This window comes from Protopterus annectens, chromosome 2.part0, assembly GCF_019279795.1.
Source record: "Protopterus annectens isolate FY-2018-M chromosome 2.part0, PAN1.0, whole genome shotgun sequence".
Classification (NCBI taxonomy): Eukaryota; Metazoa; Chordata; order Ceratodontiformes; family Protopteridae; genus Protopterus; species Protopterus annectens.
This window is the reverse complement of record NC_056728.1, coordinates 600,200,660-600,218,315: the sequence shown is the minus strand read 5'-3', so window position 1 is coordinate 600,218,315 and position 17,656 is coordinate 600,200,660. Positions and strand designations below refer to the sequence as shown.

The window sequence follows — 17,656 nt, the reverse complement described above, 5'->3', positions numbered from 1 at the left end:
TGAGGGTAATATCAAGTTCAAATCCCACGGAGGGGAAGATCTTTAACCGGGGGTCTAAGTAACATAGTCCCTTTAAGAAAAGCCTTACAAAGTTTGTGGGACATGATACTGGACTCTGATAGGCTAACGTGAAAATTTGCGATAGCAGCCAATTGGACCCTAATGGTGGCAGCTGAGGAACCTGCTCGAAAAAGTTCCGCCAAAAAATCTAAAACATTATGGACAGGGGCTGTAAAGGGGTTTATCCTCCTAGCCTCTGCCCAGAAAGAAAAACGTTTCCACTTACTAGCATAAGTCTTTCTAGTACAAGGTTTGTGCAAAGAAAGTATGATTTCGCATACTGACTGAGAAACATGTGGAAGCCTGGCTAAGGTTGGAAGTGGAGCAATCAAGCTGTGAGGTTGAGAGAGTGAAGGGATTGGTGCAGCCCTCCTGACTGATGGATCAAGAGGTCTAGCACTGGGTCCAGATTCCAGGGCTGCTCCAGCAGGTGAAGATGCAGGAATGGGAACCAAATTTGTTGAGGCCAGTAAGGAGCAATGAGGATCATCCTGGATCCGAAAGCGGTCGCTTTCTGAATCAGTTTTGCAATTAAGGGAAAAGGAGGGAATGCATAGAGCAGACCCCAGGGCCAATCGTGAACTAGAGCGTCTCTGGGGGGATGGCCTGGGAGAGGGAAGAGAGTGAAGATGTCGCTGCACTTGCTGTTGAGAGGGGTTGCAAAAAGGTTGCAGCAAGGTTGACCCCATCTGTGGAAAATTTTGTCCGCTACTAACTGATTGAGAGACCACTCGTGAGGCATAAGGATTGCTCTGCTTAGCCTGTCTGCTATGACGTTGGACTTCCCGGGGATGTGCACTGCTATCAGAAACCATTGAGAGGAGATCACCCACTGCCAGAGTCTGAGTGCTTCTCGACATAAGGGATAGGACCTGGTTCCGCCCTGCTTGTTGATGTACCACACTACCAACATATTGTCCGTCTGAACTGCAATAGTCCCGGTAGGTAGAGAGTCCTGAAGAGCTTGCAATGCTAAAAGTACCGCTCTCATCTCCAAGATGTTTATGTGCAGATGGTACTCTAGGGGTTGCCAAGTACCCTGGACAGTCCTGCCCTGAAAATGCCCCCCCCACCCGATAAGGGAGGCATCCGTTGTCACCGTGGCAACCGGAGGAGGAAGTACAAACGGTCTGCCCTGAAAAACTTGAAGGGAGACCATCCACCAAGAAAGGTGGTCTTTGCATGATTGGGAGATTATTATGTTGTGAGACAACGGAAGCTGTTGAAAAGACCATTGGGTAACAAGCATCTGTTGAAGAATCCGCATGTGAAAATGAGCCAGGGGAAGTAATGTGATTTTGCTGCCATGAGACCCAAGGTTTTCAGTACAAATCTGGCCTGGATTCTCTTGCATTGTAGTAACGTTTGAACATGTCGGTGAATGACTAACACTCTTTCTAATGGAAGTTTTGCCGACAGTTCTTTTCTGTTTAATATGGCGCCTATAAAGGTTATAGATTGACAAGGTGACAACGCAGACTTTTCGAAGTTTAAGGAGATACCTAGCTCTGAGCAAGTTTGGATGGTATAATCCCTGGCTCGGATTAGCTGATGCCTGGTGGAAGCAGTTAGGAGCCAGTTGTCTAGATATGGAAACACCTGGAATCCTCGCCATCTCAGGTGAGCCGTAACCACTGCCATGCATTTGGTGAACACCCTGGGGGCTGTGGTGAGACCAAAGGGCAGGGCTCTGAATTGATAGTGACTGGCTCCCAGCCGGAAGCGGAGAAACCTCCTGGAGGGTCTGTTCATTCTGATACAGTAGCACGCATCCTGAAGGTCTATGGAGCACAGCCAAATGTCCGGACCCAAAAAGGACAGAATGGACTGAAGCATGACCATCTGGAACTTCGTTCTTTGAACAGATTTGTTTAACCTGCTGAGATCCAAAATGGGTCTCCAGTCCCCTGTTTTCTTTGGTACCAAAAAGAACTTGGAGTAAATCCTGGATCCTTGCTGGTCTGCTGGGACTGGCTGGATTGCTCTTTTTTCTAGCAGTTTTGAAATTTCTAGTACTGCTTGTTCCCTTAGACCAGGTGGAACATCTGGAAGGGACCTGTTTATTTGCATAGGGGTGTGGACAAAGAAGATTTTGTAATCCTCGGATATGATAGACTGTACCCATTTGTCTTGTGTGAGGAGTCGCCAGGCTTCTGGGTACAGTGACAATCTTCCTCCGACTGCCTCCGAGAGTGGACAGTCGGGCAGCCCCTCAGGTGTGCTGAAAGGATTTGTCAGAAAAGGATTCCCTGCTACCCTGATTTTGTGGACCCCCTCTGCCCCTTGGGCGGCATCTGTTGTTCCCTCCTCTGCCCCTGGAGGGAAACTCGCCATGTGTGTCAGGCACGACTCCTTGGGGTTTGCGAAACCACATTTTCCCACTCTTCTGACCTTTAGGGTATGGTCTAGAAGGAGTAGAAAAACGGACTCCCACGGTAGAGAGAGTCTTGCCTTCCTGCTCACACCTGGTAAGGGTATCCTTCACCTGTGGTCTGAACAAAGCCGAACCATTGAAGGGGGTATTGGTGAAGGATGCCTTAAAGGGGTCAGCAAAGTTACATAACCGCATCCAGGCATGTCTTCTCAAAGCCACGCCTGTGCCTGTGGCTCTACTCGCCCCATCGTCTGCATAAGAAATAAGCCGCATGGAGGAGTTGACTATAGAATTAAGGGTCACCAGCTGGGAGTTAATCTTATCCTGAGACCCCGCAGCAGATGGATCCTGAAGGGTATCACCCAGTTTCTTGAGGAGATCTCTCTGAAGGCGGGTGAAATGGCACAGATAGATCAGCGATCGCATGGAAAAGGTCGCTGAAGAGAACATCCGCTTCCCGTACCTGTCCATTGTCCTAGATTCTTTATTAGATGGATGGACAGGCACTGAAGGGTCAGCCAACTCCTTCTTAGTGGCTGCTGCAACCACCATGGCATCAACAGGGACACCCTTTGTGGAAAACTGTTTGTCGGACGGGGCAGTAATGAATTTTGTGGGCCTGCGGGGAGTTGGTTCCACTGTGTCTGGGGCCGTCCATGCCTTCCAAGCCACTACTTCCATGAGCGGGGTCGAAAGGCGGAGACACCCAGGAGGTGGAAGGGCGAGAACCAAATGCGTCCAGATACACCAACTCATCCTCGGAAGGGTTGAGGGCAGTCCAGTTCCCCCTCTGCTTAAGGATCTCAAGGATGTCTGAAAAGGAGACATCCTCAGAGGGGGACCTTGGGGACCCTTCCGAATCCTCCAAGTCGGTGTCAGAGGTGACTGACTCTGGGGAGTCAACATGCTTCCTCCTACATTTTCTCTTCCGAGGGGGCTCCTCTGAGAGATCAGGGGAGGCCTCGGAAGAGGAAGATACACCCAATAGGGCTACCTGGAGCGCTTGTTCTTCACGCTTGGGGTTAGGAGGGTGGACAGAGACCGACACAGGCACCATGGGGGGAGGAGCCGAAGGGGTCGATCGTGGAGCCGACACTAGAGTCAGCACACTCCTTATGACCTCAAAGGCGCCCCTATCAGGCAGAGAAGAGGGTCCCCACTCCAAAGAGATGTGAACCCCTCCTGGCACCAAGAGGGACGCTCCGAGGCAGATGTCAGGGCCTAGCTCACCTGCACCGAGGCCCCGAGAGGGAGAATGGGGTCGGACAAGGGTCCGATGCCACTCGCCCCCTCGGAGCTGACAAGGGAGTCTTGGCGCCCGGATCCCTCCAAGGACGGAACCAATGAAGAGATCGGAGCCAACGAAGGAGCCGAAGGGTAGGGTATCGGCTCCGATGTTCCGACAATTCGAGCCCCAACAAGCTCCGGCTCCGAACACGGTAGTAGAGTCAGAGGAGGAACTGTTGAAGAAATAGGGATAGCCACAGTGTGTTGAGAAGGGCTAGTCAACATTTTGGCCAGTGCCTGCGACTTAAGGAGCCTACTGACCACCCTCTCTAAGTCATGGTCAGATAGCCTGGAGGACCGAGAGGAATGGGATCTATGGCTCCGCTCCGATTGTAGTAATGGGGACCTGGGAGCTGAGCGAGCGGACTCTAAGGAGGGGGATCTCGAATGCTTTCAGCTCAGAGAAGGCTCCGATAGCAAAGTCGGAGCCGACTGAGGTCTTGAAGTGTCGGTTCCAGCCGGAACTGACGAGGAGGCAGAAGCTCCACTCGGGGTCGGCTCTGAACAGGGAGCCGACGGTTTGGCGGGCTTTAAGGATTTCCCTGGCAAGGCTTAGCCGGGGATTCTTCAGGCTTTAACAAGCCTCTCAAAGTGAGTTTATTCCTACGCACCTGTAGGACTCTCAGACTGAAAGCATGACAGACCGAACAAGAGTTCTGCAGGTGTAGGGGGCCCAAACAATAAACACAAGAAGTGTGACCGTCTGTCAGAGACATCTTCTGACAGCACGAGTCACACTTCTTGAAACCTGAAACCTTGGTATCTTTAGACATAATAGAAGAGATACCAAGGGAAGTTAAACTAGTGCTTAAAACACGAAACGAAAACAAAGTAACTTCACCAATAAAACCAATAACCAAAACTTCTTGAAGATGAATGAAATCCAGCTGAATAAAGTATGGAACACCAAGCTTAGCGCTTTCATTCACTTTATTTAACGTGAACTTCATCAGAAACAACTCTCCCAGACATTAAAGCACTTTAAATATTAAAGCAATAGTCACATGTTCAGTGATGTCATTAATTGATTAATTCCATTAGAATAAAATTTAACTGAATTCATACATTCACTTATAAAAATGTGTGTACTAAATTACAATATAAAAAACAAAATAATATAACAAAATAATATATATATAAATGGATATATATATATAAAAATGTATATATAGCGATAAAAATTCATTTCATTTGTAAAAAACATTTTATGGTGACTAAATCATTCAGTCCTTGAACCTGATCTGCTCCTAAATACACTTGCCATATAGATTCCTTACATTCAAACAATAGTTTGTTATCTCCAGTGAATATACTGTTGTCGACACTATCCAAAACAGAAAATACAAACTTTTTTGAAATTATTACATTTAGTAGAATGCTTGCCCAGCGCATTCATCATGTTCTTTTTTTTAATAGCCAAAATGTGTTCACTAATTGTTTTTCTAAGACTTCTTGTAGTCATCCCTACATAATAGCTAGGGCATGACTGGCACTGGGCTAAATATACAATCATTTCACTGTTACAAGTGTAGTACTTTTTAGACCAATGTGTGATATTTAAATGTGAAAAATAAACTGAAGAAGAATTACTTATATATCTACACTGTTTACAATGATGGCATGCATACGTGCCCTTAGTGTTAATATTAGCTCATTCGTTAATAACACCTGTAACTACTTTTTTCTCTAGCAGGCACTTAAGATTTACAACTTTTTTAAAAATAAAATTAGGTCTAATACCTATAACTTTAGCCAATTCCTGGTTGCCTAACACTATCTTCCAATTGTCAATTCTAATTCTTTTGATAAGCCACATTTCATTAGAAATGGGCAAAACAAAAGCATTAATAAATTCTTTGTTTTCAATTGGAATATTACTTGTAGAAGACAATGAACACATAGTCAAAATAGGACCGGCTTTGTTGTTTCTCAACGCTATAACTTCTCTTTCAATAGACTCTAACCATGAAAAATGGTAACCTCTACCCAAAAAGAAAGTTCTCAATGTTTTCACTTCGTCATAAAAGGTACTATCATGCGATGTCAATCTACTCAACCTTATGTATTGTCCCTTAATGACTCCTCTTTTCATGTGTAACGGGTGTATACTTTCTTTGTGCAGGTACTGATTAGCAAATGTAGATTTTCTGTATATTTTACTACAGAATTGTTAAGCTGTGGAATCATAATACAAATTGAGATCAAGAAAGTTTAAACTTGATCCATAACCACCTACTGAAAATTTAAAAAAATCGGTGGTACAGTTTAAATAGCTCACAAAGATGTTAAACTCATCTAGAGTACCTTGCCAAAGAAAAAACAAATCGTCTATGTAACGACAATAAAAAATAATCTTATTTCTATAACAACAGTTTTCAATAAAGGTACTTTCCCAATCTGACATTACCAAATTGGCATAAGATGGAGCCACTCTTGCACCCATTGCAACACCTGAAATCTGTTTGTAAAAATTTCCATTGAATGTAAAAAAATTGTTGTCCAATACTAATTCCATTAAAGTACACACAGTGTTGACCTTCACATTGTTTAAATTACTATGTTTAGATAAATATTCTCTCAGATATTCAATACCCTTCTCTTGATCAATACAAGTGTACAATGACTGAACGTCCAATGATGCCATGCAGAGATCTGTACTTGATGGTGTTAAATCTCTTAATAGTTCTAACAAATGCCAGGAGTCTTTTAAATAATAACTAGAACTCTGAACTATTGGGTTTAAAATGTAATCCAACCAAACAGATTGAGTTTCGGTTTTAGATTTATTAGCTGATATGATAGGCCTAAAGGGGGGATTAGACATGTTTTTCTGCAGTTTTGGAATACCAAACAACACAGCCATTTTTGGATGTTCTACCTGTAAAAAGCTGTAACTCTGGCAATCTAACTCACCTTGACAAAACATGTCAAACAGAAATGTATCCAATCTTAAATAACTTTTCTTGATGAAAGTAATATCTACCTTTTGATAGGTGTTTTCATCTGATAACAGATTTTCCATGGACTCACAATATTGTGTGTTATCCATTATAACTATCTTACTCCCTTTGTCCGCTTTCATCAGTCTTATTTGACTATTGTCCCTTAGTGCCTTCAAAGCTTCAATTTCTGACTCATTTTAAATTCTTTTCATGTCTCCTAGGTAGGATGTCTCTAATGGCTCCTTCACACATATTTTGAAATACTTGTAATGTACCAATTAATGGTGGATTATAAGTACTTGCTTTTTTTGGCACTGTGTGTAGCGTAGTACAATTAATGTCTTGCAATATGTATTTCAAGTTTAGCTTCCTCAAAGTTAACCTGAAATCTATAATAGTCCTAGCCAAATTAAAGGAATTGGAGGGAATAAAAGAAAATCCCTTTTTCAAAAGATTAATTGTAGAAACTGAAAGAGCTGTAGTAGATAAATTGTGAATCTGTATGTCATAGTTAATCAAACTACTTTCATCTACCATCTCTTTTTGTTCCTGAGCCTGCCTTTGGGCTGATTCTGAGCAACTTTGGACCAAGTGGGTGCCCTCTTATTCCCTTGTTTGTCCACCAAAAAAGGCACCGTGTTGGTTACTCCTTCGTTAGTGTTAGTGTTGTTGTTAGTGCTTGCAGTGGTGTCTAAATGTGCAACCACCATTTCACCATTTAAATTGTTAGAACATTTGTCACAATTAACAACGGTTTTAGTAACAGATGGATTTTTCACATTGTTATTATCAACACTCCCATTCGTACTGCTAACATTATTATTGTTGTTCCCTTCAGCATTAACACAAATACTGTTTGTTTCACATTCACGAACAGTCAAAGATATGGTGTTAACAGTATAAGCAGTCTTATTAGCGTAAGCCAAAATGTCACGCTTAAATTTCTTTTGCTTCCTGGCCACTATTGTTGCCCTTTGTCTGTCCGCTTTAGCTGTAATGCTGCAATACAAATTATTAAACATGGAAAAACAAGGAAAGTTCTTAACTTTTTTGTCCAAGTCACTCATTTGATTTTTGATGGTTTCCACTTGTTTAGTATAATGTTCTGTGAGCATAATCACCATTTTAACGCCAAAATCGTTAAACAAGTTCACTAAATCATTGAATAAACTGTCTCCAAAAGAGACACAGTTCGGAAATTTATTGGTTCTAAGCCCCTGTGGTATGCATTTCCTTTTTATGCACTCAGTTAGGTAGCTAATTTCAATATCTAACATAACATACTTCAAAGTTAGTTTTTCTAAGTCATATATAGTCTGCTTACAATTCTTTTGAACGGATAACAAATTCGCGTTAGAATCTGCTTCTGTACTCACTGAATCAGTTGCTTTATTGTTTTGAATATTCGAAAAGGGATTCGTCGATTGTTGCAAAATATAATCCAGCACACTATTTGGACCCACCAAAGGCTCACCAGACATACTGTCGTCACCTTCTGCATCCGGTGTGTTGGAAAAAAACATCCGACTAGAATCACTTCCTTGTTGACTTCCACAAAACGCAACGTTGTTAGCACTGACTTTTTCAAGCCCTTTTTGAATAGCTGAAGTTATCACACTAGTGATTTGCTCAGAAAACTGAGCAAATCCGTCTGGGACTGGATGGATAGATAAATTGAGTAGTGTGTCCTGTGACATACTTGAAACCAAAACTGAATAATCCAATCTTCAAAACTAAAGGACAACCACGAAACGAAAACAAAGTAACTTCACCAATAAAACCAATAACCAAAACTTCTTGAAGATGAAAAAGTTGTAAATCTTAAGTGCCTGCTAGAGAAAAAAGTAGTTACAGGTGTTATTAACAAAGGAGCTAATATTAACACTAAGGGCACGTATGCATGCCATCATTGTAAACAGTGTAGATATATAAGTAATTATTCTTCAGTTTATTTTTCACATTTAAATATCACACATTGGTCTAAAAAGTACTACACTTGTAACAGTGAAATGATTGTATATTTAGCCCAGTGCCAGTCATGCCCTAGCTATTATGTAGGGATGACTACAAGAAGTCTTAGAAAAAGAATTAGTGGACACATTTTGGCTAGCAAAAAAAAGAACATGATGAATGCGCTGGGCAAGCATTCTACTAAATGTAATAATTTCAAAAAGTTTGTATTTTCTGTTTTGGATAGTGTCGACAACAGTATATTCACTGGAGATAACAAACTATTGTTGGAATGTAAGGAATCTATATGGCAAGTGTATTTAGGAGCAGATCAGGCTCCAGGACTGAATGATTTAGTCAACATAAAATGTTTTTTTACAAATGAAATGAATTTTTATCGCTATATATACATTTTTTATATATATCTATTTATATATATATTATTTTGTTTTTTATATTGTAATTTAGTATGCACATTTTTATAAGTGAATGTATGAATTCAATTCAATTTTATTCTAATGGAATTAATCAATTAATGACATCACTGAACATGTGACTATTGCTTTAATATTTAAAGTGCTTTAATGTCTGGGAGAGTTGTTTCTGATGAAGTTCACGTTAAATAAAGTGAATGAAAGCGCTAAGCTTGGTGTTCCATACTTTATTCAGCTGGATTTAATTCATATTCAAGAAGTTTTGGTTATTGGTTTTATTAGTGCTTAAAACACTAAACACAGACACACACACACTAGAACTAACAATACTATACCTCTACAACTACAACAGTTATAAATAACAAAAACTTAACACAAACATTTTATATATATATATATATATATATATATATATATATATATATATATATATATATATATATATATATAAAAAACAATACTATAAAGAGATAGGCCTAACCACTACCCCAAGGGAGGGGGGGAGAAAAAACTGTAACAACAGAAAAATGGAGATCCTAAGTGGGTCTAAAGGGGAAACACGATCTAATAAACTAATATATAAGAAAAACTAAAAATAGCAACAACTCTGACTGTAAAATAGTAGTAAAAGAACTATATGACCTGGAGCCGGTAAAAAACGCAACCTCGTAGCTGAAGCGGCAAACGAGATCTGGATATCTGACGCCTAGCATTGTGGGATAAGGGGAGGCCTCCAGCCGGTAAATAGCTCTTGAACTTTAGTAAAAGGCCAAGTCGGAGCCGAGGATCGGCTCCAAACCCATCCAGCAAGAATGAAGGCGTGATAGACAACTTAACATTGATAATTGTCTGAAGAAGGCTGCAGGTTCCAGTCGAAAGCACTTACGTGAATAAACTATGTGTGGATTACCTTTTTTGTTGCTTTTTTGTTTTAGAAAAATACATCTCTCTCAGATGTTTGCAGATCCTGGAAGTTATAAAACAATAAAATATTTCTACATTTCAAGCCTAGCAATTATTTCTCTTTCAAGACAATACAAAAAAACTTCTAGCTCTAGACATTGTGTCTGCTACTGCACTGAAACTGAGAGATAACATCTTTTGCTTATGGCCCATCTATAAAGTAACTTAACCTCAACTATTCTTAAATTTTGCAGGTCCATCTCCTGTTAAAATATATATCTAAACTGTTACAACAGTGCATAAAAATATCTCTTCCGCACACATCTATGCAATATGGCATACAATTCTAATATAGTGGTAACACATGCAATTGCATCCTGCTGATATTCACAAATGACATATAACTATTTACAAAATTCCAGAGAGCTGTGCTGGCAGTGTCTCCATTTGTTACATTTCTATATAAATCATATCAATATTCTCAAATGACATATAATTATTTACAAAATTACATATAGCTAGGCTGACAATGTGACACATACTTCTGTATCTTATCCTCACTGGTCTATTCTGTCTATGTTTTTTTTTCACTGAAGGGATGGTTTTATAAAAAAAAAGAGAGCTAAATGCTTGATAGATGGACCAGCAGTTGAGAGGAATAAATAGTATAATGTGTGTGTGTGTGTGTGTGTGTGTGTGTGTGTGTGTGTGTGTGTGTGTGTGTGTGTGTGTGTATCTGAGTGTTATAAATAATCAGCAAGAGCTGAGGTCAGCAAGATTGTCCAAAATACAGACAAAAACATCTTTTAAACATGGCTGTTTCATTGTATTCTATCAGGTGATAAAATTACATCTGAAGTTTGTTGATCATGATGTATATGAACCCACTCAAGAACAGAAAGTTTTGTTTGCATACCTTGGATCTGGTTCATTATATTCTACAAGACAACAGACTATTGTTGGTTTTGTTAGTCTATATCTGGAAATTTGAAAGCACATACTTTAAAACAATGACTTGCTAAACTATTAACATAAACAGGCAGGACATGCTATAGGTTCAAAAAAGGATCTGTCAAGCAATGAAATTCCATCAAAACTCAGTGGAACTCGCCTCCTCCTCCTCATAACCCAATAAGCAATTGTTAACACAGGTTCTACATGGACAGTAAGCCCAAGACCCCTTCATTAACAATAGCGGACCAAGGAAATGAGCATTAACATGGGTCCTGTTGCCGGGTTGGCATTTTAATATTCACTTTGCAGTTTATTCCATTCAATACTTTGTTCAGCTCCAGCTCGACAAATTGAATGCCTCCCTAAAAGGAGACCTCTGTAGTTCCTATTCCAGGCAACATTTTGCAAAATCTATTCAGCTATTGTACTGTTTTATACAGCACTAAATTCTACACTTAAGAAAAAGCCCAAAGACAGCAACCACGGTACAATCTGGGTTGAGGTAAGTTGTAGTAAGTAATCGCTGCTAACAGCTTGTGACAAAGATCCGCTGCTGAACCGGTATACAAATTCCACTTTTGTTGTGATAAACATCCAAACTGTTATGTCTCCCCCTCACTAAAAAAAAACTGAGACGTTTTAATGAATATTGCAATTAAATAAAAATTAACATGACTTTCTATTTATGCTTTTTTTCTTTTAAGACTAACACATTTAATTTTAAATCACTTACTAAAGACAAAAATCAAGAGAACCTAGCCTGCAATGAAAGCATACAGGGATAAAGCTCTGCCTACTGCCCAGTTAATTGGAGTTAGGTTAGTGCCTCAGGTGTTTGTGCAGGTAGGGAGGTTGGGCATATCCATCCTTTGAGGGGGAGGGCTGGTGGTCTCAACCAGCCTGCAACATTGTACTACTGATATAGCATCTGTTGGAAGGCAGGGAGTGTCAGGATGAGGGGAGTCAGTTCAGGGTGACTGCGGGGCATGATCACCCAAGTGGATGACAGTAGCCCTTTCCAGCACATGGGGAACAGCATGAGTGTGCAGAATAAAAGGCATAGGCAGTCTTTGTGGTTATGTAAGTGCTCATGTCACCACCAGAGAAGTGGTTAGGTCACTCACAGCAAATAAATCCTCATAGTTGGGATAGTGACAAGGGTACAAACAGCCCTAACTTCTGCCTGTATGATGCTACCCTAGGATGATTCTCACCCCCAGTGGATCTGGAGATTTCCCATCAGTGGTCAACTTGTTTTCCTTACCTTTTTTGGCTGAGTAGAGAGACCCTTAGAACATGCAGGGTAACTTAAAACTTAACAAGTAAAACCAACCAGCAAATGTTTTTCATGGTATATTGCATAACTACGTGTGCAATGTGATTCATTTTTATAATGTCTCTGGTCCTACAACACCTTTTGTGTCTCTTGACCGATAATATCTCTTCTGAGGTGCTTTTCTCTTATCATGTCTAATTAGCTTTAAACTTAAGATACATTAGGTTCCCCAAAATAAAACAACGCCTCAGTTTAGGAATGCAAATAAATAGCTTGGTTCCTTTAAAACCAGCACTAAGATGGCAGAAATTAATGAGATAGGATTGTTTTAAAACCAAATGTAATAGAACTAGAATATTAATAAAGACACAAAATATCTAAAAGAATGAGTGTAATTAACTTCCAGAACTTACCTTTGGTGCAACATACAACATGTGGGTATCATGGTCATAGAATGGGAAAATAATGCCAGAGGCTCCATCCAGGTCTTCCTGGTGCAAAGGTTGAGATAAATCATCCTTTAGAAACCAAAGACATAAAATAGAAATAAATCATACTTTATAAACCAAAGACATAAAACAGAAAATCAGACACAATTTTAAAACATGAGGTATCAATTACTGACAGTTGACTTATTAATTAGTGGTTCTAAAAAGAAGATCCTATCACCATTTCTGTGCTTTGAACAATGATCTGATCTCAATTTTTTCAAAGAGTTTGGAAGACCTCAACAGATCCACAGGTCTGACTTTATTTTAGCCTCATTGGCTATAAGGAGTCTATGGAGCTAGAGTCATAGGTCTCAACCTCTTAAGAGGCCAAAGTGGAACACAGACCCTAGCAATGTGTGACAAACAGTCAAAATGTGGAACACCCTATTTTTGCACTGCGCGAAAATGCACCATTTCCGTGGGACTTGGTTGAAGTGGGCTTTCTGCCAGAAGTACTAAGTGAAAACTGTATATTGTTAAAATTCAATAGAACACACGTCAAATAAAACAGTCAGCAGAAACCATTGATAAAATGCAATATACAGACAGTGTGCTTCAGACAGCAGTGACCTATTTCCATTTATTATGATGCACACAACCTGGTAAAGATACCTTTACCATCATAAGTAAAAAGACTACATTTTGTATCACAGTCAGGTTAGCTAGGCAGCTGCTTACCCCTAGTTCCTTTATTCATGTTAGTCATAAACAACAAATTCTTTCTACCTGGCTTCTCTCCTATTCTCCCAAGTTATGATTCACCCTCATGCCAGACCCAAAAATACCTGCATCTTCTCTCTCACTCTGCTAACTCCAATCATTTTTTCCATTTGACCAACCCTCCTGGGGAACTTCTTGATTTTTTCAAATAATAAAAACTCTGTTCTTTCAGAAAAGTACTCCATTCCCAAGCTGAAGCATGAACCCCCAAATCTGTCTCACACACACACACACACACACACATATATATATGTATCAAATGCCCTGCTAATACCCCAAGAATACAAACATCCTTTGACTAGGTGTAAAGTTATTTTACCAATCACAATTTTCTCGGTTTAAATTATTATGCATTGTTAAGTGCTTTAACCATCATGTTTTCATCTTTTTCATCATCTGACAAAAAAAGACATGACAAGCCTACAAGCTATTCATTTGTGTTCCACTTTCATTAATCCATTTCCATGAGAACAATAATCCTTCCTCAAATGCTGATGAGTTTGCATTTTTGTATTGCTCAGTTTTTATCCTCATAATCTTTTATTCCTAGTCTTCTTTCGACTTTTCCCGGTTAGGGGTCGCCACAGCAGAACTCCGGTCTACTAATGATTGGCAGTGGATTTTTACATACTGGCTTGCTGGGCCTAACGCACAACCTTCAACGAAGGAACGCCCATTCACGCACGTCGCCACACAGAAGACGCTCTATTGCTTTGCCAAATTCCAAATTACATTCAGAACAAATGCAAGATTAAATAATTTAGTACTTTATTTTTTAGGGCAAGTTAATTTCCACTGACTCATTTATCAAACACTTCATTAATTCAAAATCTGTATTTAAAAAAACTTTGTTAATTTTGCTTGTAACTCTGGTTTGCCAGTACATATTATTTTCATAACATGCAAGCAAATGGGCACACTTTTAATCACTAGATACAATAGCAAAAGGTATGCTGTACAGATGACTTTCAAACATGAATAACAGTCCCTTCTATTTTTTTAAAAAAGCAGAGTGTATGTTATTTACATTAGCCATGTCTCCATCAAGAACTAGTCGCTTTCTTGCATCTGCGTTGGTGTGCGTGCATACAATGCATGCAAGGTCCACCTTAAAGGAGAAGACGCTTGTATCAGAAAGTGAACACTTTTTTTTATTGTCAACCAGCAGCTGTAAAAGTGGGAGGACGCTCATCCCTCTTGCTCTAAGGTTCCGGCGCCCTAGAGACTCCATTCATCATTGCAAGCCTAAAGTCACAAAAAGCAGAGCAATGGCTGCTCATTGCGGAACAGCGGAACAGTGGGTTTAATCGATCACATATGCGGAGCGTTCCGCACAATCCAGAGCACTTGGCTGCTCAGGCTAAAGTTCAAATGAGTATCTACAGTAAAAAGCTAAGTTCAAACTGGTATTCAGTACACAGGCATAACAGTAAGCTAACAGCAGGACATCTTCACAAAGAGGTACACTGGGGAGTAGAATTACAAGAGAAAAACTAACACCTACCAGCTTGTTAGGGCAGTTGTCCCATTCCTAACAAAGCTCCTGTTGCTCGATTCACCCTTCCCTCCCAAACCATCCCCCACATCTCATAAGAATTACTTTTGCTTCACTGCAACCCTCCCCAGCAAACTATTCAATCCACAGGCACACATAAGTGGATCACTAAATACTGGAAAGTCAATGATCGCAGATTTTCATGCCAGCATGCAAACAGGCATACCTGGTTGTGATTACATTTCTTACCAATGTGTAACAACAAATACAGGCATTTATAATCATTAAACATATACTAGTGTCAAAAGGTCAAAACAGAAATGTGCCAGTAACATTAAAAGCAAGCCTTACCAAAAGGAAAAGTGTATGCATGAATGAAAAGTCTTGCTACCAGGTAAACATCATAAAATCCAAAGCTTTAATATGAATCTGAAATCCAGATATGAAACAATAAATGAATCAGAGTAAAATCCAATTGAACAGGAAATAAAACAATCAATAAAATCCAAACAGAGCAACGGACACGGACAAGCGCTTTTGGATATACTAGCCTTCTTCAGATCCTGATATTTCCTGCTCTTCAAAGGTATTTTGAAGAACTAACTGCCAATAAAAACAATCCTATCTCATTAATATCTGCCTTCTTAGTGCTGGTTTTAAAGGAACCAAGCTATTAAGCCCAGGTTCCTTGTCTGCTTGCAGCTTAGCGATCCAACCCATTTCCACAAATTCAGTCTGATTGTTCATGTCCCCTTCTCTTATGTTTCTTGCAACCAGCTGAACTACCATAAAACAAAATCTATGTTTTGAATTCATTTTAACTTGTTGGGCTAATGCATTGTATTTATTTAGTAAATGTGTATCACTTACATGGTGAAGTATTGTTTCTTTAAATGCTTTATTAGTTTTTCCGATATAAAAGCAGATACATTGCTCACATGTTGCTAGATAAACAAGACTGCAGCTAGAGCAATCTTCGGAAGCCATTTTATAAAAGTATAAGTTCTCTTTGCAGTCAGATGTTGGAAGGAGCCAGTACTGTTAATATAACCACAAGCCTTACACTTCCTACAAGGACACGTTCCTAATCAACCAGTGCACTGTTTTGGATTCCTTAAAGAGGTATAATCACATAAAAGTCTCTTCAGGTTATTTTTATTTTTAAAACTAAAGTTTGGGATAATCATCAACTATCTTTTTGGTATTAGGATCAGCTATTAATATTTTAAAATAATTTCTGATGACTTGACATATTTCTTTAGCATCATTGCTAAAAGTTAAGGAAATCTGATCCCTCTGTTATCTATATTTCCACTATGTGACTGCTGAGAAGTTACTTCACTGTTGCGGGCCAAGTAATAAGGTTGCCCTTTCGAGCTTTGTAGCTCTTTGCTCTTACCAATCACTTCATTCACTTCTCTCTTATTATAGCCAGCATCTAGAAAATGACTAGATAGGGATTCAACTTCAGTATCATATCTTTTGTCACTAATGCATAGTCTTGAAACCCTAAGTAGTTGTCCTGTTAAAATATGTGGATAGATGTAATTAGGATGCATGCTCGAGCTATGTAAAATATGGTTCTTCCAGAAATTCTTTGAGAAAACCTGTATATTAATACCACAGTCAGAGCTTAAATCCAGTTTAACAGCAAGAAAGCCTATACTAGTTCTTGAGTGCTTCATATCAAAGCTAAGGAACGTAGTGGTCTTCTCAAGATAAGCGATAAAAGCATCCAATTCATCTTCACTACTTGCCCACCATAAGAAGATGTCATCAACAAATCACTTATAACATATTATATCTTTCTTCCATGGATTAACATCATTAAAGACATATTCACTTTCCCAATATGCCATAACTATGTTAGAGTAAGGAGTGCCCATAACCACCCCCATATCTGCCAATAATAACAATCCTCAAAAACAAAAATACTGTTTTCCAAAATTATATTCAATAGGGAACATATTTGCTCTATAATACTAGTGGCAATCATATTATCCACCTCCAAAAAGCTGCTGACTGCTTTTATCCCACAGTCATTGGGTATCACAGTGAATAGATTCCTTACATCCATGGTTACAAGGAATGGTCTAAGGCCAGTACTGAGGTTATTAACACAGAAATAAGGATGTTAGAAGTTGGGATGTGTCCCTTAAAATATCTGGGGCTTTCATAACAATGGATTTCAGTTGGTGTTCAACATAGACGGAGGCGGTTTCCATCAACCACCCTCCCCTGACACAATCGGTCGCATTGGAGGATTAAGCTGATTCTTATGAATCTTATGAAGCCATTTTATAATGGGCACTACAGGTTTTCCTACTATCAAATATTCATAGAATTCCTTATCAATTTTCTGTGTCAGCAACATGTCATGCACTTCATATTTAACTTTATTAATCATCTTGTTCACATCCCATTTCGATAATTTCTTATAGGTCTGAGCATCACTCAGCATCTCTTTCATCTTGTTACTATAATCAATACTATCCATAACAACAATGCCACCTCCTTTATCCGCTGGTCTAATACTTATGGTCTCATTGTTAATCAGATTGTTCAAAGCTCTATTTTCTTCATAGGTCATATTGTGAAAAGTCCTTCTGTGCTGCATGTGTCTAAGTTGGAAACTTCGGTTTTAAATATGTTCATAAATAAATCTACTGCTGGATGTGGTAATGGTATATAAGTACTTGGTTTGTTAAATATATTTGTATTTTCATCAGGGTTGTTCCCAGAAACATTCTTTAGTATTATATTTCAACCA

General features: G+C 39.4%; 1 protein-coding gene across 2 annotated transcripts in view; it reads right to left on the bottom strand.

Annotated features, from left to right (window-relative positions):
• LOC122793164 (coronin-2A-like) overlaps positions 1–17,656 on the bottom strand; it is a 2,539,836-nt gene that overhangs the window by 175,065 nt on the left and 2,347,115 nt on the right. For both annotated transcript variants that reach the window (XM_044060980.1, XM_044060981.1), the window contains one exon: positions 12,594–12,698. In XM_044060980.1, coding sequence (XP_043916915.1) covers positions 12,594–12,698 — 105 coding nt within the window. The remainder of the gene's footprint in view (positions 1–12,593; positions 12,699–17,656) is intronic.